The sequence below is a fragment of the Monodelphis domestica genome, chromosome 3, assembly GCF_027887165.1.
Source record: "Monodelphis domestica isolate mMonDom1 chromosome 3, mMonDom1.pri, whole genome shotgun sequence".
Lineage (NCBI taxonomy): Eukaryota > Metazoa > Chordata > Mammalia > Didelphimorphia > Didelphidae > Monodelphis > Monodelphis domestica.
The window spans coordinates 289,334,280-289,357,596 of NC_077229.1; the positions used below are offsets into that span (position 1 = coordinate 289,334,280).

A 23,317-nucleotide genomic window follows, 5' to 3' on the forward strand; every position below is an offset into this window, starting at 1 on the left:
TGCCTATCTACCCATGAACACTATAATAAAACATGCTATTTCATTACTGAAATGTTTTCAATAAACTGTATTTTGCTTCAACCCTCTAAAATTGCTAAGGATTAACTTTAAAGTTAGGTAGAAAGCTAACCTCTGCAAAAACATCAAGAATGTTCCTAACTAGATGCTTGAGCCATTGCAACTGGACTTATAAGTTTTCATCTAGAATGAAAGAAATCAAATCAAATTAAAGAAGAGACACATGAACTTCATGGCTACCCATTATACTATTCTCTAGGCAACCCTAGTTCAGTCATTTCAGTCATATCTGATACTTCATGACCCTACTTGCGATATTCTTAATAAAGATACTAGAGTGCTTTGCCATTTCTTTCTCCAGCTCATTTTGCAGATGAGGAAACTGAGGTAAATAGGATTACCCTATTGTCCAGGGACACAAGGCTGGATTTGAATTCAGGTCTTCCTTACTCCAGACCCTCTCTATCCAATAAGCCACCTAACTGCCCCTCTCTAGGCTTAAAGTGAACTAATTATTGTGCCAGGGTATTAAAGATTAAGAAAGATTAAAGAATCAGATTTGAAAAGGCAGCCAAAAAAGGAGGAAAAGATAGCAAGAAAAACAGTCAAAACAAATAGCAAATGGTAAATAGAATAATTAAGGTGATAAGAAAATTCATAGAATGAATTAATGAGGAAATAAACTGGTAAAAACATAAGTTGATGTAACTTGGAAGAGATGAATGTGGCTACAGTTAAGTTGTTTAGACAAAGAAAAGTAGTTTTGAGTGGTTTAACTGTTCAGTGGTGATAATTGGTTGTAAAAGATTTAATTGGATGCTAGGGGATTGATGTGTAAATATCCACAAGTAATTCAAAGAAACAAGGCAGAAAATCTCAATCATTACGGAAAATTTTGATTGCAGGGAATTGCATTAGTGTTCTATGTTTAAGTATCTGCCACAATGAGTGATTCTTCTGTGTTCCAAGTTTAGGATAACATTCTTAGAAAAGAAAGTGAAGGGATTCAAATCCCTACACTTCATGTTGAATAGAAGAATAAAAATTATCCTAAAAGAAACAGCAGTGCAACTCCAGGAGGAGAAAATAAAGAATCTGAAAGAGGGGAGGGATGACTTGATCCTAGTCAGAATGATAGAGAATATAAAAATGTAAAAGAGGAACTGAAATCAAAGTGTATAGATATATAATTACAGCTTTAAAAGAGGTTTGGGGTTATTCAAAAAGAAGAGAGAGTCATGATCTGAATTGGAAGAAGTTGTTTATTCTCACAAGAATGATACAGTAGAGCCATGAAGATATTAAGATGAAAGATCATCCTCAAGACACAGAAAAAGAAAACAGTAGTAGATGTTTCTATAAATCAATAAACATGTGTTAACCACCTACAGTGTTCCATGAACTATGATTCCCTGCTAAGGGTACTTGGGTAGCTATTTGTTGACCTGAAAGTAACAACAGAGAGCTCTATCATCTCCTTGAGATACAAATCCAAGACTTATATAACAGAGACCTACCCAAGACTTTCCAAAATATATGAGAGCTATCCACTTCTGGTTACATGAGTAGAAATGACACTTTACAGAAAGAAAAGAAAAATGTATTGCCAATGATTAGGAAGTGTTGAAAAAGTAACTGAAGATTATGATGGTATAGGTTATGTTTTCCTCTCTTTTGCAAATTGGAGGAAGTAAATGCAGAAAGGAAAAATTAATTGGGAGTTTGAACAGTTGGCTAAAGAAGTGATATCTACAAAAGGGATTTGGATTTCTAGTCTACAGATTATGATTTAGGGATAACAGACGTTGGGTCAGAGAAAAGTAAAACTAAGAAAGGCTGGTATGAGAATAATTTCCAGATATCTCAGAAATATAATCAAAAGGCTCTAAACCTAAAAAAAATCATGAAGGAGGAAGATTACCTATGTACATAATATAAGTTAGACACTGTAATGGAAAGAAAGAAAAATAGCAGTTGAGATATCCAGAAATTCACAAAATGTCAAAATTCAAGAAAAGAGTAAAAAAAATCCCCTGGCTTCAAATTTATATACAAAATGCAGAAATTTAAATAACATCAAGAGAAAGTAGAGGTCTTAAACCAATGTGACAAATTTAACATTATATGTCTTGGCAGAGGAAACTCATGACTGGACCATGACTGTAGATGGGTATAGCTCCATTTAAAAGTAACAGGGTATGTAAAAAGGGAAGGGAACATTGTATATTAAAAACATATATACTCATGTGAAGAAAACCAGAAACTTAAGTAAGGGTAGAATGGAAGTATTATAGTGGGTATTTGGATGAAGGTCAAAGGAGACTGTAACAGATGTATATTTTTTTTGTCATTGACTTATATAACAGAACCCCATGACTGAAAGAGGAAATAGATGAGTTTGAGAAATAAATCAAAAGCCTGAAACTTTCTCAGTTCAAAGATGCTATGAATCATTCAAATTTAACTTTGCCAATAGTTGTTCAGTTCTATATCTTTCTTTTATCACTCTCTTTTAGGTTTCTTACATTAGAAACATGAGAGATTTCCTTCCTTAATCTTTTCTAGATAAATTTACTTACCTTTCTTGTTTTTCTTTTTTGGAGCTGAATACTCATCTTTCTTCTCATTTTCTTTTTGCAGGGATGACACCAATGCCTTATTTTGTTTAACAGCCCCTTATTTTCTTTAGTTATTGATTAATGATATAGTGAGTTGGTACTGGGGATAAAGTGCTACACCTAGAGTCAGGAAGATTTGAATTTGAGTCCTACCTCAGACACTTATTAGCAGTGTAATCCTAGATAAATCGTCTAACTACTTTGTCTCGTTTTCTTTACTTGTAAAACATGAGTAATAATAGCACCCAAATTTCAGCAAATGAGATAATATGTATAGTGTTTTGCAAACATTAAAATGCTACATAAATGCTAATTGCTACTATTATACAGAATTGCTAGATATATTTTTTATTTTTAAAAAGTTTTTCCATGTTTACACAATTCTTGTTGTCTCCTCTCTTTCCTCCACACTCCCAGAGTTGACAAGCAATTCCACTGGGTTATACATATATTATCACTCAAAACCTATTTCCATATTTAGATATGATATTTTGCAGTACAACTTTCTCCTTTTTTGAAATAGGATATTCTAATATTTATGTAAAATTTGATGCTGCATATTACTATGCTGCTTAAATTTACTTTGCCTCTTGTTTAAACGTCTATTCTTTTTTGCTTGTGAAACTTGTTTGTTGACTTAATCTACAATATGAATTGGAACTTCAAGCATGCTGTCTTTCTCAGTGATCTATAGATCTTATCAAGCAGTACTTTATTTTCTCTTTTCAAAGCTTCTGCTTAAAATATTACATTCTTGCTTTTTGCTCAATAATATATTTTGTGTTGTTTTATTTTTCAGAAAGCCCTATGACCTTTAAATTTTCTTTAAATTCTATATTTAAGTTTAATTTTTTTGGCTTACATAAAATTTGTATTCCTTTATAGTTGTCTTTTGGTCCTTTTATGACAAATTTTCTTTCACTTCTGAATTTTTGAGATTCAAATATATTTCCTTTTTTGTTCAGAACCACTACTCCTAGTAATTTTCAACTATATGTCCTAAATTATTTACTCCATGTCTTATCTCATATACTTCTACCTTGAAAGCTGTTTTCCAACCTAATTTTGATACTACAATCTTCCTTTCAGATTTTCATTTCCCTCTGAGGCATCACAGTTTATTTCTATTATATCATGATTTCTGGGGTATATACAAAACTTTTTATCTTGTTTTCTCTTTCACTGGGGGATTCAAAATAAAATATTTACTTGTATTTTGGCCTTTAAAAATCTTATTCTTTTTTTTCCCTAACTTTCTGATTCTCCTTGTTGTTTAATCTGCTATTCTTGTTGTCCCAGTAAGTTGCTTCTAGCTTTCCTTTTCTGTGAATGAACCCATCCCCTTTAACTGACCAAAATGTACAATTTCTTCTGTAAAGAATCCCAAGCTTGGAAATATATTCCTTAGCTTCCTTAGATTGTTATGTAAAGCCAATGAGGATAAAATATTGATAATTGGTAATTTTCTTATCCCTTTTTCCACAGGTAGACAGGCTTCTTTCCTTCAAGCCAAGTGGATCTTGAAGAAAATAAAAAAAATTCCAAGAATTAGAGTCAAAGAGAAAGCATATTCCATTTCATTCTATGAGAGATAGCCAGACAAAGACAGAGAAATGGAAGATATAGCACTATGTGTAAATAATAGAAAGTGAGCTGATATGTTTGTATGGTAGAGAGTTCATTCAGAGAAGTAATGTGTTGGTTGGAAAATAGGATGGGGTTATTTGGGGAATATTGCTTCCATCCTTGTCCCTCTCTTCATAGAATTGAAGGAATTAGGGGTCAGAATTCAATAGATTATTTTGAAATCTAGGAGCATTTATTTTGCTAAATTATGCCTATTTGTGACAAAGGTTTTATTATTCTTTGTTTTTCTTAATGGGAGAGAAGGTTGGAAACAAAGAAAATAAATTTTTGCTCATTGAAATATTAATTTTTAAAAGACTAAAAAATTGAAAGCAATAATAACCAAAAGAGAATGAATATAAAAATTAGGATCATTCCTATAAGAATGGTATCAGGAATATTAAAGATCATAATTTTGTACATAGTAAGGAAAATTAAAGATAATCCTGAGATTATTTTAGCTTTACTGGGGAAAAGAATAAAAAATAAGAAAGATAGGACTTCTGCTCATAATGGATAAAGTAATAATATAAAATGGAGATATAATAAAATTGGTCAACTCTATTTTCTCTATCAAGGAGAATAAAATATACCCTAGAAATGTTAGGCCAATAGGACACTTGAATGTTATGACTAACAAAGAATTGTTACCCAGAAAGTAATGAGAGAATAAGAGACCACTTACTTATCCTCAATGAATTCACAACAACTGGATCATATAGATGACATGCATAGATACTGAATGTACTGACATGTGATGATTGAGCCACTGTAGGTGACATTTGAATTTTTATCAAAATGGGAGAAATACTACAAAACTGAAAGACAGAGCTATGCTTGTTAAAAAAAAAAAAGGAGTAAGGGAGAGGAGACAGAACCAGTACAGCCCAGTGATTGATTCCTGGGAAAAACTCTAAGACAGATCATTGAAGATATGGTTATTTAACATCTAAATGTGAAAGCAGAGATTATAAAAAGTCAGCATCACTTCATTAAGAACAGGTCATGCCAGACTCATGTCATTTCTATTCTTGACAGAGTGAATAAACTCAAGGGATCGCCAATGCCATAGTTTCCCCAAATGTTAGCAAAGTCTTTGATAAAGTATATCATAGTGTTGAAAAGACAATTATAATATTGGATGAATTTGGTACAAGTTGAACGATCAGATTGAATGAACAGTTGCAAATGGTTCAATGTCACTTTGTCAGGAGGTCTCTAGCAGAGTTCTCTAGGAATCTGTGGTTGGCTCTGTCATGTTGAGTAAAAGCAAAGATGCCATGGTCATTATGTTTACTATGACAAAAAGCTGAATAGAATATCAAACACATTTATGACAATTTGGTTCTAAAAAGTCCTTTGTGCCTTGGCAGGCTGGAGAATTGGGATAAATTTATTATAAAATTCAGTAAGAGAAATGTAAAGTTTTTCACATGAATTGAAAAAATCAACTTCACAAATAGATAATGGGAAAGATATAGTTAGACAAGTTTGTCTGAAAAAGAACTGACTGCAAGTTCATATTATGAGTTAAGAGTGTGATGGCTATGGTAACATATAAATTAAGAGACACAGAAGATAGAAGCAAAGGACTAGAAAATTCTCATCTAAACAGTGTCAGGAATGCTTAAAATCCAGAATAAATTATAATGATGAGGAAGGCTAAAGACAACAAAAGGGCTTCAAAATTGTTGTAATGAAAAGAATCCAGTTGACTGCACATTCATTATTGGTCAGTAGTTTGATGAGGCAACCAAAAAAGCTAATGAAGTCATGACTTTATTAAGTAATATAATTTTCAGGAAAAGAGAGGTAATGATCCCTCTGTATACTGCCCTCATCAGACCTTATCTGGGGTATTGTGATCAGTTTTGGACATCAAGGTTAAAGAAATATATTGTAAAGCTGGAGAACTTTAGGAGAGGGAAACCAGAAGAATGAAGGGCCATGAAAACATGTAATATGAGAATTAATTGAAAAAAAGATGAAGATACAGTGTGTTGAGAGCCAAACCTAAAGACTGGCGGTCCTGGGTTCAAATGTGACCTCAAACACTCCTCACCTATGTAACCCTGGGCAAGTCTCAATTCCATTTCTTAACCCTTTCTGCTTTTCTTCCTTGGAACCAATATACATTATTGATTCTAGGACAGAAGATAAGGCTTTTCAAAAAATAGAGATAAGGGAAAAGAAGTTTTGAAGGACATGACAACTGCTATAAAATATTCGAAGAGTTATAATTTGGAGAAAAAACTGGACTTGGTCTGTTTGACTCCAGAGGTCAGAAATAGGAAAAATGGGTAGAATTTGAAATGAGGTAAATTTCATCTTGAGGCCAGGAAAAATTTCCTGATCTAAAAGTTCAACTTTCTGCCTCAAGGGGGAGTGGATCCTCCCTCCTTGGAGGTCTTCAAGAAAAGATTGGATGGCCACTTATTCAGCATAGTATAATAAGGATTTCTTTGAGTCATTTAATGAATATTTGGTGTCATGAAGATACAAAGATAAAGATGGTTTCTGCTCTCATAGAGACTAACCTAATGAGAAAGAAATTATGAAAACAACTATGTACAAACAAGACATATTCAGAATAAATTGGAGATCATCAACGGAGGAAAGGCATTAGTATTAAGGGGGCAGTGTGAAGAAGGTGAGGAAAGGTTTCTCATTGAAAGTATGATTTTCACTAGGAGTAGAAGGAAGCCATGGAATCCACAAGTTAGAAATGAAGAAGGAGATTATTCTAGTTTTTAGTAACAGTGAATGAGAATGCTCAGAATTGGGTAGCGGACTGTCTTATGGAAATATAAGCAAATCACTAGTTTCATTGGTTCACAGAGGAAAAAGACAGGAGCAAGGTGTAAAAATACTGGAAAGGAAAGTGGGAGTCAGGTTAAGGATGTTAAATAATAAAAAGAGGGCTTGATCCTAAAAATGATAAGGAATTAATGAAGTTTATTGAAAAGGAGGATGACAGTCAGATATGCAGTTAAGAAATATTCATTTAGTGAGTGAATAGAAGAAAGAATGTAGAAAGGGGAAATTTGAAGCAAAGAAATCAATCAGTTTGGCTTTTGCAATAAAGAAAAAAAAAGCACACGGTGTTGACAGCCTGAATCAGCATGGTGGCTGTGTCAGTGGGAAAAATGAGACATTCCAGGGATATTATAAATGCAAAACTAATAGGCCTTAGCATAGATTGGATAAAGGAGAGTACCTTGGTTGGAAGTCTGGGGTACTAGGAGAATGGTGGTGATACACTCAACAGTAATAGAGAACCTATACAAGATGACCTCTGAGATCCCTTCCAACAGATGAGTTATTTGATTATGTGAAGATTTGGGGGACACAAGAGGGCCTCTTCAGTAGGATTCTCCAATTTTTCCCTTGCCCTCAAAGCCCAAAGAAAATGGTAAAAAGAAACATTTCTTCCATTTTCTCCCAACCTCTTTTGTTCTCCTCTATCTTTCTCTATATTGCTCCATAGCGGGGAATGGCCAATTAAATGAAGAATCAGAGCATTTTCTACTACTCCAATATTAAATTTTAAAACAATATGAAGTTACAACTTTCAAAGTTTTATTCCATGAGTAATAATCATTGGTAAACCTTAATAGATTATAGTTAAACAATGAAAAATTACAATACTGTTTCTCTGCAAACCCAAGTGTTTCCTTAGAACTAAATAACTCATCACAAAGGGCACAGTATCCTTTAACACATCAATTTATTCATCTAATCATTTTAGTCACCCCCTAAAGAATGTAAATATGATTTAATTTACTTGTCTGTTGACTTAAGGAAATTACAACTTAGCATGATTACTCCTAGATAAAGAATAAGTATAGAATTGCATGAATTTAAGTGGTTAAGGATTCTGTTTTAATAAGGTGATTTCACTGTTATGGATGAAAAATCCCCTCAAAAGCAACAGTAAAACAAAATAAGAATACTATATGTTCTATCTAAAAATCTAGGATTGAATCCTGCTTCTAGCCATTTCTCACTGTGTGACCTGGCCAAGCCATTAACTTTTCAGAGCCTAAGTTTATTCATCTGTAAAACAGAATATGCATGCTACTTACCTTGTAAAGTTACTGTGCAGACCAAAGGAGATAACAATATATGTGTAGCATTTTGTAAACCTTTAGGATTGCAGAAATCTCATCTTTTATTATCACATTGACAAATTGACCAACTTTCCATAGATACTTTTTTAAAAGTTCATTTGCCAGTTGCAGAAAATTATTTTCCTAGAATCCTTTAAATATAGAGATACAGAGATATTAAAGAGTTTACAATTATTTGAGCATTTGCACTGACACTGTACCTGTTGAAAACATTCTTCTATCTTTATTTCCAGATCTTCAATCTGGCCAATGGTTTTGTTGACACATGGTGATGGAATATTTACCACAGCACAACTCACTCGTCGAGTAGGATAGGCCAAGATAACATCATCATGCATTGCTAGAAATAAAGTGAAAGTTGGGAAGATGAAACTGATACTAATTTGTTATTAATTTCATTCTGTATTACTGCCAACAGTTTTGCAACTTGCCTAATTCATGTTTCATTCATCTCTGAGTTAATTTTGGGAAATTTAACTTTCCTGTAAATCATTCACTGTCTCCAAATTAAGTTTAGAAGTTTAGTTCCCCTGTTAATCACTTTTCTATTTTTGCTTCTAGGAAATCAGTTATAGTTAAAGGATTATGGTAAATGCTATGTTGTCTACTCTGTTATCCAAGCTAGTCTGGTCAACTATCACTAGGGAGACTCAAACAATAAGCATTTCTTAGCAATGAGATGGAAGAAAGGTTGTTGCTAGCCCCTCATTCCCAATGTCTAGCTAATCATATTGTTCCTCACATCTATCCTATTTTATCCATCTATGATGCTGAATGCTATTCTGTATTTCCTTTCTATAAAAGAGAGCTATCCCCCTCATTTGAGGTCTTAGCTTTTCTAACAGGAATGCAAGTTTGTTTATTTGTAAATTCTCACTTTGTTAATAAATTGATCATGCTCAGAGCATTATTCCTTAGTTAATCTTGATTTTAATTATAACAAAAGTATAGAGAAAAAGTAGCAAAACAATAACAACATAAATTTGGTTTTGCTGAAAAATAGGAAGCATGAGAGGCATTTCACTTATTAATAGTAGAGCTTTTGAGTATCTTTTTATAAAAATGAATTATACAAAAGATAACTCTGGGGAATTAAAAATTAAAGATGCTGTTAGCAATTCAGGAAAAAAAGAAAAAAAATTTAAGGGGAAAAAATTGGTTTTACAGAAGATAAAATAACCACCACACAGGGTGTCATATACCAGTGAGATAAACTATACTAAATTTAAATATGCATGATGAATTATTAAACTAAAAGTTTCATGTAAACCAAAAGTGAATGGTTTCATAGTATCATAGAAGTATGTGATTTTGAAACACAAATGTTTAATACAAGATTTTCTTACAGAGAAATTCTCCCTATACAATTTGAACAAAATTTTCCATACATTTTCAATATTCCCAGGATCCTTCCACATCTTCCATTGCTAACAATATATCAACCACTGATACATGGGAGATGTTCTTTATTTCTAGTCTAAATTACTCATGCCACAAAATGGAATTGCAGGTCCCCTTCTTCCTTATAATAACCTAGTTTCCCATGTTCTCTTTCTAAGGAATGTAATCTAAAGTAAAATATGATTGATAGTATCACTGTAGTATTCTGGCTATATGCATCATCCAATCAACTTAGTCTGATGCACCTGAATGATTCTAATCCTGAAATGAACAGAATCAACGGAAGATTGGATAACAATTGCAAAGTTGTCCATGTAATTCTACCAAAGTACTTACTTGCAGGACTGAGGATTCTAGGGAATGCTATTAACCCAGTTATAGTTATAATCACTATTCTACTCAAATAAGAAACAAAACAGAATCTGTACCTTCATGAGAACAGAACAATATGCTTATTTCATTTGACCTTCGGGGAGTACCAGGGATTATGACTATTCCCTTTTAGACTGTATTTTTTTAATACCAAGAGGATATGGTAATCAACACTACCATGAAGTCTTGTTATGCCTTATGGAAGATCCTACAGACTAACCCTTACAAAGAGACAATAAATCAAATAATATTCTTTTAAATACTTTTATTTGGGCCAAGTAATCTCCAAAGAAACACCATCTGAGTATTTGTAGGGAAAAAGAAATCACTGTTTTGCTACATGGCATAAATTTAATATATTATAATTTCTAATTGTAGCAAAATTGTATTAAAAACAAACAAAAAAGCCATTAATAGAATTGCCTTTACATACTATGCAAATATATATATGAAATATCCAGTGTCACTTCCTTAAACATTCCTGAAACTGTAAAACAATCTACTTATTGTAAAAATATTTTACCACATCTTTTTTACTAAAAGATTGTGAACTCAAAATCTATTGTTGAATAACTTCAGACCAGTCTGATTTTTCATGGTCTCATATTGGAGTTTTCTTAGCAGAGATATTAAAGTCTTTTTGCATTTTCTTCTCCATCTCATTTTACAGATAAGGAACTATGGGAAAAAGAGTTAAGTGACTAAAGTCAAATTTGAACTCATGAAGTGAGTCTTCCTGATTTCAAGCCAATGAGCTATATTGGTGCCCCTTTAAACCTGGGTCTTTCCTTTAAGTTCATAAATAGGAATTTATTTCATCTTCTTGTAAAGAAAAAACCAGAGAACAAGTCAGTGAAGGTTGCATTTTGTTCTCCCATGCAAATATCTTGAATGAACATTTTGCTTTTCCCTGTAGAAAAAAGCAGATTCTGATACAAATTTAACAATTTAACAGTTTCCCTTATACTTAACACATTTTATCTGCTTCATTAAATGTGGGAGAAGCAAGCATAATAATGACACAGTCAGCATTTATCTTGGATATGATACTTTACAAGCATTAATAAATGCTAACTCATCTCCATCACATGATTAACATTTGAAATATGAAAAAGCAGGGGAAACAATTTTGGGGGAAATTTACAGTTTCATCAAAACTGTAATAAGCCTTTTGAATATCCACTAAAATTAGAAATTAAGATTACTAATTTATTTCACAAAATTTGGATGCTTGCAATATTTGGTAAGGAAGACTTTTTAAAAAATCATCCGGGCAAAGAACTAAAAAATCTGGATTCCAAAACTGAGTATAACACTGAATAGAAAAGCAAGGCTATCTGAGTTCATTTCTCGGCCTCAGCTTTGTCATCTCCAAGGCAAAGGGGTCGAACTATAACTTAGGATCCCTTTTAGCTTTAAAATTCCCTACATAAAGTGATGTGAGAGTTAGCATGACAAAATGATAGAGAACTTACTTTCTGGAATCTTTTCTAAATCCTTCAACTCTGTGTCTAAATCTAATGAGGTTTCACAATGAGCACTTAACAGCTTCAGAAGGCTCAAAGTTGTCTTTTTCCCTCTGCCTGTGAACAAAAAATCAGTTAGCTCCTGTATCAGTTGGGTCTAACCTTGCTTTGCTAAAATCTTTTGTGCCCCTAACAGGGCCTCTCTCCAAATTCCCACTGCAGTCTGCCTGCAGAACCCAACTTTGTCCTCCCTTCAGCTAAGCCAAACATTTGCTAAAGGTCAATCACATTAACATTACATTTAATATTCTGGTGAAGTTTATAGGCATATGAATGTTTACAGAGAGTGGTATGTGTGACTACCTGTTCGCTCATGTTATTCTCTTTTACCAGACCTTATAAACAAACATTAATGACCATCCTGCCACTAGTGAAGTGGGTGATATTTTCTTTTTTTGGCATACCCTGATTTCATATTTTTAGCATCTCATCCCTTTTCTCCTTCTTCTAGAATGAATTTGTATATTGTCCTCCTACTTTGAGCATGTAGGGAAACAGATATGCTGTGTAACCTTGGGCAAGTCACGTAACCTTTATTTGCCTCAGTTTCCTCGACTGTAAGGTAAGGACAATAACAGTACTGATCTTCCAAAGTTGTTGTGAGGATCAAATGAAATAATAATTCTAAAGTGCTTAGCTAGTACCTGGCACATTGTAGGGATTATATAAATTCTAGCTATTGTTATAATTATCATTATTATTATTATTTTCCAGAACAGGATGTAAGGGCAGAGATGCTGATGTTACTATTGATGGCAGATAAATCTACTTTAGACAAAAACACAAACCAGAGAAATGAAATGCAATGCCCCCTACCTTCTTTATTGAGATTTTTTTCTTGTTCAATTCCACTTGAATCCCAATAAGTGATGTTCATAGGAGTAAGATAGGTTTCAATCAATCAATTAATAAACACTATGTAAAGCTCTGGGGGTACACAAAGAGGCAAAAGACAGTTCCTGCCCTTGAGGAGCTTACAGATGAATGGGGGATACTTAAAAACATATATATATATATATATATATACACATACATACATGTATATGATATAATAGGAAATAATTAATGAGGAAAGGAATAAAATTAAGAGGAGCTGAGAAAGGTTTCCTAAAAAGATAGGATTTTAATTAGGACTTAAAGGAAGCTAATGATAAAGAACAGGAGAGAGCATTCCAAGCATTCAGAACAGTCAGAAAAAAATGTCTAGAGCCAGGAAATGCAGTATCTTCTTGTTCCCGAAACAGCAAGGAGGTCAGTGTCACCAAATCAAGTCAGGGAGTAAGGTATAAGAAGATTGGAAAGGGAGATTTCCTCTTCAATCATTCCTTCTCATCACTTATCTGCAATCTCTTTCTGTCTGCTTTGTTGGATCTTCATTCAGATCATGCCCTCTTACTCTGGGTGTCCATAGAGTTCTGTCATGGGCCTTCATCTATTTTCTCTCTGTGTCTCTAATTCTCCATTTTAATCATTTCTTATCACTTGGTCACCTTATCAGCTCCCCTAAATTTAATTATCATCTTTCTTCTGATAATACTCAGCTCAACCCTTCTGGCTTTAACTTTTCTGTGGACCTTTAATTTAATACCTCTATCTACCTTTCAGAAGTTTCAAACTGGATGACTAGAAAATACCTTAAATTCAACATCTTTCCCCTAAACCCTGCTTGTTTCCAAACTTCTCTATTCTCTTTAAGGATACCATCACTTTTTCAGTCCCCCAGCTTTGCAACCTAAGTGTCATCCTTGAAATCTCACAATTTATTACCACTCATATCCAATCTGTTGTGAAAACTTGTCAATTTCACCTTTGTAACATCTCTCAATTATGCCCCCTCCTCTGACACTGCCAGCACCATGATGAAAGCCCATGTCACTTCAAGTATGGACTATTGCAATAGCCTTCTGGTTGATCTGACTGCAACAATCCACCCTCCCCTTTAGCCGCCAAAGTGACTTTCCTCAAGCATAGATCTGATCATGTTACTTCCCTACTCAATAAATTCTAGTGGCTTCCTATAACCTCCAGGACCAAACACAGAATAATCTGTTTGGCATTCTTATAAGTAAAGTTAAATGTGTGTGTTTGCAGACTGACAGCAAAGGGCAGAGTTCTGGAATTCTGGGTAGAGCAGCTGCTGTTGGAGAGAGACAGTTAAGCCTAAGCCTATGGCTTTTTTCCTCTGGGTGGACCTGAGGAGAATTAGCTTTTTCTCTGTAGCATTTGACTGTTCTAAACATCCTACCTGCTATTTGGATTATCCTGTACCTGTTGGCCTTCGACACCTGTTAAGTTCCTGTACTGCACTTGTGACAACTAACAGCTGAACATGAGACCATTGTTGGGTACTATCAGACTTATACACAGACCCTTTCCCTTAGATAATCAAGGTGGGGGGTTAGTGTTAGCTTAGTTAAGTATAGTAATTTTGGGGTTATATAGTGAGTATAGGAATAGAGTTGGGAAACCACTCAGAAGCAATCTCTGTGGAGAGATTTGTACATCTGGGGAGGTGTAGATGTTTATTATTGGATAAGGAATTTCTAAATCCTTTCTATATTATTTTATTCTATTCTATATTAAACACCTGTTATTTATAACATAGGATTCTGTGTGAGTGTCTCATCTCAAGGCACTGGGCTTGGGTGGCCTTCCCAAACCAGGTTACTCTTCTGATACTGGTCAAAATTAACATCCAATCCCATTCCCAAAACCCTATAATTATTTCAGCATTCAAAATTCTTTATAAATTATCTCATCTCCCCCTTACCCTTTCAGCATTCTAACTTCTTACTCCCTGCCATGTATTCTTCAATCCAGTAGCACTGGACTGCTGGCTATTCTACAAACCAGACATGTCATCTCTCAGCTCTGGGCATTTTCTCATTTTGTCCTCCAATGCTTCAATATTCTCTCTCCTCAACTCCATTTCCTGGCTTTTCTGGCTTCTGTCCAGTCCTGACTAAATCCATCTTCTTTAGGAAGCCTTTGCCAACCCCTCTTAATTCTACTGCTTTCCCTCTGTTAATTATTTCCAATTTTCCTAACTATAACTTGTTTGTACATATTTATTTGTTTGTGTCTTCCCCCATTCAATTGTGAGTTCCTTAAGGGCAAGAACTCCATTTTGTCTCTTTTTGTATCCTTAGAGCTTAGGACATTGCCTTCATTCTAATTTCCCCAGGAATTTTACATCCCACTCCCTCTTATCATTAATTGGAAAGATGACATCAATATGCCGCCTTCTCTTCCTTCCTATTTTAAAGTCTGTACTATCCTTCTGTGCCACCCTCTTCAAATCAATGCTACCATGAAGACCTTTAAGAATAATCCATTTCTACCTTTGTAGATGGCATGCTTATATTTTTCCTCTCTGTAGTGTTCTGTATTATGACACTAAGTAATATTGACACCCATAATGATAACCCATAAGGGACAATAAATGTGATTTCCTGAATATGTTTATGTATTCTTTTCTTATTTAAGTTGTAAGCTCCTTAAAGGTAGCTACCATTTCTTCTTTATAAACTATCTTTTAGAACACACAACACAGTGCTCTGCCAATATCCCAGGTATATCAATGAATCTGTCATTTCATTGACATAAGGAGCCCCTCCACAGGTGTTGCTCATACTGACAAATAATTTTACAATTCGTCAATCCTCCACAAACTCTATACAAGAGGTCCTTTCATGTTCTATGGATCTTCTATATCAAGGGTTCTTAACCTGGGCTCTATGCATTATTTAAATATTTTGACAACTATATTTTAATAGAATTAGTTTCCTTTATAATCTCATATTTTATTTAATTAATTAAAAATATCATTCCAAGAAGGATCTGTAGGCTTCAACAGATTGCCAAAGGAATCCATGATGCAAAAATCAGCTAGACCTAGACCTAGAATTAGGTCTTTTAACATTACATGCATGCACGCTATCCATTTTGAACCCTTCAGTCTTGCTAAATCTTTTTGATGAAATTACGCAGTCCAGTGGATAGGATGCCTGAGTAGGAAACAGAATGACATGAGTTTAATACTCAGAATTTGCTAACCTTCTAATTTTGGGCAAGTCACTTAATATCTCAGCATTAGTAGCCTCATCAACAAAATAGGAATGATAATAGCACCTACCTCCCAGAGATGCTATGAGGAACAAATGAAGGAAAAAAGAAGGGAAGAAAACAAGCATTTATACAACATGTGTCAGGCACTGGGCTAAGTGCTTTTTAAAACAAATATTATTCCCTTGATCCTTAAAACAACCCTAAAAGGAAGGTGCTCTTATTATGCCCATTTTATATTTGAAGAAACTAAGGCAAGCAGAGGTTAAATGACTTGCACAGGATCACAGAGTTAAGAAATATCTAAGGTCAAATTTGAATTCAATTCTTCCTGACTCAAGTCCCAGCATTCAATTTAGTGTACCATCTTTATTGTTCAGTCATGTCTGACTCTTCATGACCCACTTTGGATTTTCTTGGCAGAGTTAGTAGTTTGCCATTTCCTTCTCCAGCTCATTTTAGAGATAAGGAAACTATGGCTAATGGGGCTTAGTAACTTGCCCAGGGCCATAACAAGAATAGCAAGTAAGTATCTGAGGCCATATTTGAATTCAATATGAATATTCTTGGCTCCAAGCCATGCACTCTATCCACTGTACCACTTAGCTACCCCACTGTACCACCAGCCACATCTAGATAATATTTGTAAAACACTTTACAAATCTTAAAGCTCTATATGAAAACTATACATTTTTATGCACAATTTATCACTAAGGATTTGCAGTAGCTTTTTTATACCTACCATACATCCTTCTTTTACCTTCTGAATATTTCACAATTTTGATTCCTCAAGGATTATGATCTTCTAGTACCAGCCCTACTACATACAACTACTTTCTAGGGTGATTTTGAGCATCCAATAAGATATTTGTAAAGCCCTTGAAGGACTATAAAATGATATACAAATGCTAGCTTTATTATTATCATTATTATTATTATCACCCCAACGACTACTGATGTTAGAAAGATGAGCCTTTGCTTTCAGGGAGAAAGAAACTTGAGATCACTGAAAGTATATAATATCTCAAATATAATTCAAGAGGTTTTCTTCATCCATTCTGCTTCTGGGAACAAGACATTGTGTTTTTGCAGCATTGGCTCAAGATCAACAATTTGTTGATTAAGATATTTTCTAGACTCTTGGTTTCCTCATAGTGGCAAGTGATTTATATCAGTTAAGTTTCCATAAGAATTAAAAATATTCAGTCTTCTTGTTTTCTTGCACTCTCTGCCACAGAGGATTATTGAGAGGTTAGTTGTCTTTTTTTTTTATAACCTTAAAGTGATAGAGAAACAACATATACAAAGTAGATTAACTCTATAAATATTTGCCAATTAGTTGTTTAGTATCAAATGTGCTACAATAATGCTTCCCCTAGGACCTCTTGAGCAGTAAAATTCCAATCAGAATCCCAGTCAGCAGTTTGATATATTGTGTAAAATAGGGAAAATTTCCTCTGAAATTTCCTGACCAGAGAGACATTATTCTCTTTTCTACCATATCTCATGATTTTGAAGAGCATATCTATGTAAGTGGCTCTTAAATCTGTCTGTAATTATATCTAACCTCTTCCTTGAGCTCCAACTGGCTATTGCAGTAGCCTAATGAATATGTGTGTGTATACATACATATATACATATATATATATATACATATATATATATATATCAGAGTGCTCTTTAAAAACCTCAGACTCAATATGTCCAAAACCTAAGACATAATTTCCTCTCTCCACTCTGAAATAAACAAACAAAATATTTTTCTTTTACTTAATTTCTATTAATGAGACCGCATTTTCTTGGTCACTCATACTTGAAGCCTTGGAGTCATTTTGATTCTTTTCTTTCTTTCACTCCATTCAATGAGTTGTCAAACCCAGTTGATAATGTTTCTACAATATCCCTTCTATCTACTCATTCCTTGCCAAAGTTGTTGTCTCCCTATTTCAGATTCCTGTCTGAACCATTTTGAGACAACTTTTTGTAAAGAACAGAGATTTAAATTTTTTTACAAATTCTTTTCCCTCCCTCCCCTAATGCGAAGGCAGGAAAAATAAAACCTATTATAAATATAAATACAAATGCCTGCATTAATCATATTTCCCCTCTTTCCCTCCCCACAAAAGCAGAAATATGTTTCAATCAATATTCTGAGTCCATAAGCTCTCTCTATGGAAGTAGATAGCATGTTTCATCATGAGTCCTTTGGAATTATGGTGGGTTTATGTTATAGAGTTATTAAGTCTCTCAAAGCTTCAAAGTTGATTATATAATACTGCTGTGACCATGTAGATTGTTCTCTTAATCAGACATTGTTCAGAATACAGTAGCATACAGAAGCCTACATATCAATTGTTTTATAGTCATTTAAACACTCTATTGATTACAGTAAAATTCTACACATATTGAATTCATATTAAATGTAACTTTTCCATAAATAATCTAACCATACTTGCAGTAATTGGCTGTACATCTTGAAGTTCCTCCAGAATTTTATCATTTTTGTTATATAGAGCTAATGCTTGTGATAGCACCAGGTCTTTAAAAACAAAAGATAAAAACAATGTTTCAGAAAGCATTAAACATAAAAATATGTATTCTTAAACAATCAAATGATTTATGAAATTAAAGTTTCAGTACTATATTCTTGGGATATAATTAAAAGCTCAACAATTAATCAGAATCCTACAACAGAATTTTCTTAGACAACATTATTCTAGATTCTTCTCACATTAAAGCTGAAAATGAGCAAATCACTGAACCAGTTTAAAGCTCTTAGCCATCTCATTATAAATTCAGGATGCTTAGTATGAGATAGTGAAAATGAAAATCAAATGAGGTTATATATAAAGTGCTTTGAAAACCCTTAGAGTACTATATGTTACTTCTATTATATTATAATTATTTCTATTTAAAAAAAAGAATAGATAATGCATTCTATGACTGGGTCCAAATCTTGGCTCTTTGTGTACTCTGCTAAAGGCAACAGATTTGGAGTCGAGAGATGTAGGTTTGAATCCCAGTTCTGTCATTTACCACTGCCTCTGTGACTTTGAACAACTCTCTAGAACTCATGCTCTTTTTCTATAAGATGAACTGGAGAACTCCCAAATCCCCCCTGGTTCTACAATTATGTTAAGAACCTAAGAGCAATGTACAAGTTAAAAGCTAAAATGACACTGCACTGGCAGCTAGAAGACATAATGAATAGAATGCCTTAATAAAGAAACATTTGGATTTGAATTCAAAGTAGAGATCTCAGGCCTTAACTAGCCTGACCTAGATAAGTCACTCAGCCTCTCTCATCAATAGTTTCTTCATCTACAAAATGGGAATAATAATAACACTACATCATATGGTTGTTATGAGAATCAAATGAGATAATCTACATAACTCTTTGTAAACCTTCAAACATTATATAAATGTTAGATATTATTACTATATATAGACACTATTTCAGTTTCATATTCCATTATGATAAGGTAGATAACTATTGCATAGAGATCTTGAGGTATACAATACATAATAGCAAATGACCAAGGTAATTTAATGTTTGGTAAACCCTAAGATATAAGCTTTTGGAATAAAATCTCATTACTTTACAAAAACCGCTGGGAAAAGTGAAAAATTATATAGTAAAAACTAGGTATAGTATAATTGCCAAAATGTGGTCGCCAAAACTGTGAATGTTAAAAACTGCAAATGCCAAACTCTATAAAAGTTTTGGTCAAACACTAAAGGATAGTTTTTAGTGTCTTGACTTAAAATCTAAAAATAAGTGGTTGCCATGGGAAAATTCCCAAATATGAAAATATACCCAAATCAGTTGGGATTTATGGAGATTTTAATTTATATAAATAAAGGAATTAAGGGAAGGAGAGAGAGAGAGAGAGAGAGAGAGAGAGAGAGAGAGAGAGAGAGAGAGAGAGAGAGAGAGAGAGAGAGAATAGCCAAGCAGTAGAAAAGGACCTAGGCCAAAATGGCCTAGGCCTGAGCCTAAGAGAGAGAGCGAGTCAGTCTTTATCACTCACCACAAGATTGTCTTCAAGCAAGCTCCAGTTCTTCAAACTCCAAACTCCAACCAACTCCCTATAACTGACTTCCAATCCAAAACTCCATTACCTGAACTGACTTCTCCTTTTAAAGAAATTTTCTCTTATGTCACCTCCCCTAAATTTTCAGGTCTACCAATGACAGTAGACTTTTTTTTCCAGGACTGCCCATTCTTAGTTCTCATCTTTTGTTCTCACCTTCTCTGGTTAGATAAAATCTACTGAGTACTTCATACCTCCTTTGTTAAGCTTGCCTTCTGTAAGCTGCTTGACCTTTTAGTGATTAATTTAACCTTTATAGGTACTTAGCACCTTTTTGTATTAGATCTAAAAATAGACCTAGCTAAGGTTCTAACTTTACTATAAGGTATGAGTTGGGGACTTTCATTGTTCAATCAGGAGTTTACAACTTTATCTTCCCCTAAGGCATTGTCTGAGTAGGGTGGAGTAATTTTAAAAGTTCTCAATACATTCCTGATCAAGTACCTCCATTGTTAAAACTGGAGAATAGCTTAATCAAATCTTCTGAAGTAGAGACTGAGCAGTTTTTAAGATTCACAATAGGCATATGTCCAACTCCTATATAACTACTTCAGCAAAACCCAACATTCATGTAATGAATAATGATCAAGAAATCCAATGAGAAGCTAGAATAAGTGGCATGTTGTTCCCCAGAGCTATTTCAAAATTAGCCAGAAGCCCATGAGCAATATGAAAGGGAGCTTTCTAGAAAAGCAGGAGATAATAGAGTCATATATAAAGTGTTTTGCAAAGCTTAAAACACTATATGTTAGTATTATTTATTGTTATTATTGTTTTTGTTTTATTAGAAAAAAAAAGAATGGATATTGGTTCCAAAATTGGATGTACTTTCAGGCCTGAAAGGCCCTGTGTGCAAAAGCGGAGGTCTCTTAAAAATCTCTTTCAGGTGTGGAACTAGTGAATTCTTTCCATTTCTATTTTCCCCTCCCTCTTGTTGGAGGATATCAGAACAGTTCCCCAGATAATTTCTTATGGTGTAATGTCCAGGATCTTTTTTTAATTATACCTAAATTACTTAGGATACTTAAGGTATGAAAGATAATTAAAAACTTTATCAATAGAAAGGCACTAAATAGTAGCATACATAGAGAGAAAGGAGTAAATAAGATGTGATGATAGTCAATACATAAATAAATAAAACCAAATCAAATGTTAAGAAAGAAAAATGCACTGGGGAAAGCAAAAAGGAGGGAAAATTGAAGTTAAAGTATTTCATGTGAGGTGAGTAAGAATCAATTCAGTAGAGAGGAAGATGGGAAGGGTGGCAAGTAATGAATGAACCTTACTCTCAAAGTTAGCTATAGAAAATCATCTTGCCCTATAGAGCAGTAGGGAGGGAGAATACAAGAAGGAGGGGATGGACAAAAGGAAGGGTCAACTTAAAGATGCAGTAATCAGAAACAAAAATATTTGTGAATGGATAAAGGTTGTAATAAGAAGAGAAGGATGAAAAGGGGAAAAAATAAGAGGGAGGGAAGTACAAAGCAATCATCACTGTGAATGCAAACAAGATAAACTGGCCCATAAAATGGAAGAGGATAGGAGAGTGGATTAAAAACCAGAATCCTACAATGTGCTGTCTATGAGAAATACATTTAAAGCAGGAAGACACACAGAGTAAAGATAAAAGACTGGTACAGAATCTACTATGATTTGGCCAAAGTTAAAAAAGCTGGAGTAGTAATTTTGACCTTACACTGATTATAATGCAGTGAGGTGAATCTTTTAGAGATGGAGTACTGGGTCCCATTCCCTTACTCCACCAGGGGAGGGAGGAAGCACTCCCATTGGGCTGCTGGGTGGTGGGATGGCTGATATGAAAAAAACATCAGCCACAGAGGAGGGAGGAGGGGAGCAGGTCTCTATGAGTTGATCTGCCTTTCTAGTAAGAGACTCTTGTGCGGGTAGGGGGAGACAGCCAAGTGCCCACAGAGAAAACTAGCAACTCGTAGAAATGCTATAAGTTCTTTCTTGGTCCTAGGGATGCCTAGCTTCTGTATGTCTGCTATCCTTTTATTTAAGATTTTCCTGGTTCCCCCCTCCAGGACAAATCCAAGATAGTCAACTTTTGGAAGAACCCACTGGATCTTCTTTTTAGAAACTTTATGTCCTCTCTTATAAAGTTCCATTAATAACTTCTTTGAATCTTCCAAACATGTTTTGGGTCAGGTGATGCTAGCAGCAAATCATCTACATAATGTATTAGCTTGCTATGTTTGAAAGTTATGTTAGATAAATCTCTTTGTACAAGTTGGCAAAATATGGAAGTTGATTCACAACATCCTTACACTAATCTTGTGTAACAAAGTTGGGTTTGTCCCCATTGGAAAGCAAAAATATTTTGGGAGTCAGGGTGCAATGGTATGGTAAAGTATGCATTGTCAAGTCCAACGCAGTGTACCATCAGGCATCTGAAGGTATCTGTGTGATTATTTCATTTGTTGAAGGTGTAACCATGCATGTCTTTTTTATAAAATTGTTCACTGCCCTAAGATCCATTACAAATCACCAAGATTGTTTTCCATCTTCATTAAGTTTATTCTTTTTAATAGCCAGAATTGAACTATTAAATGCACACACTGTAGGAACACACCTTGTTCCAACAAGCTTTTTATGATTGCTGTTATGCCTTCTTTTGCTTCTCTGCTTAATTTGTATTGAGGTATCTTAGGAGGAACACCTTCCCTGACTTCAAGTTTTACCAGTGCCACTGATTTTATTCTGCCTACATCATTCTGATGTTTAGCAAACACCCCTTGTGAAATATCTTTAGATATTTCATACATAAATGTTCAAATTTGGATTTTCTCAGGTTCTTCTTCTAATTGCTCCAGTATAATAATGGCTAGTGTTTCAGAGAATGTTTGGGCAAATGTAAGTATATATTCCCAGACTGTTCACATTGCAAATTTGCTCCGATCTTACCAAAAAAAATCTTGCCCTAAAAGGTTATCTGGACATGAAGGGATCAACAGGAATATATGATCAATTGTGAAAGGTCCCAATTTGACCATTGTGCTTTTGATCTCAGGCACCTGTTGTATCTGTCCTGTAGCTCCAGCTACAGAAACCATACCCCCTATGTTGGTATCCCCTAGACATTTAGGACTGATTTTGAAGCACCAGTATCCATGAGAGCTTTGTATTTTTTCTTTCCTACTTTAATCCATACATATGGTTCTAGCTTTTGTGTAGTTATGGAACTAATTGTTAGTGATTCACTCTGCACTGCACTGTTATCTTCTGCCATTTCTAGGGTTGAAGTAGATAAATCTTCTTGGCTTAAATAATTTCATAAATAATATTCATCTGTGTTTGATTGTATTATGTTTTCTACTTCATTGGAATATGAATTTAAAACATAGCTATCTGTATATAGTATATATATCATATAGTTTTACTTGGTCAGACCTCCCCCTTCCATTTGGAATGTTGGCTTCATGGATGCCACTAGAACCTTCAGCTAA

General features: G+C 34.2%; 1 protein-coding gene across 1 annotated transcript in view; it reads right to left on the reverse strand.

The window, feature by feature from the left end:
* Positions 1 to 23,317, reverse strand: part of CCDC178 (coiled-coil domain containing 178) — a 682,244-nt gene that overhangs the window by 541,167 nt on the left and 117,760 nt on the right. Inside the window, exons 5-7 of the mRNA XM_056821069.1 lie at positions 18,209 to 18,295; positions 11,641 to 11,748; positions 8,593 to 8,732 (exon numbers count right to left, since the gene is read on the reverse strand). Coding sequence (XP_056677047.1) covers positions 8,593 to 8,732; positions 11,641 to 11,748; positions 18,209 to 18,295 — 335 coding nt within the window. The remainder of the gene's footprint in view (positions 1 to 8,592; positions 8,733 to 11,640; positions 11,749 to 18,208; positions 18,296 to 23,317) is intronic.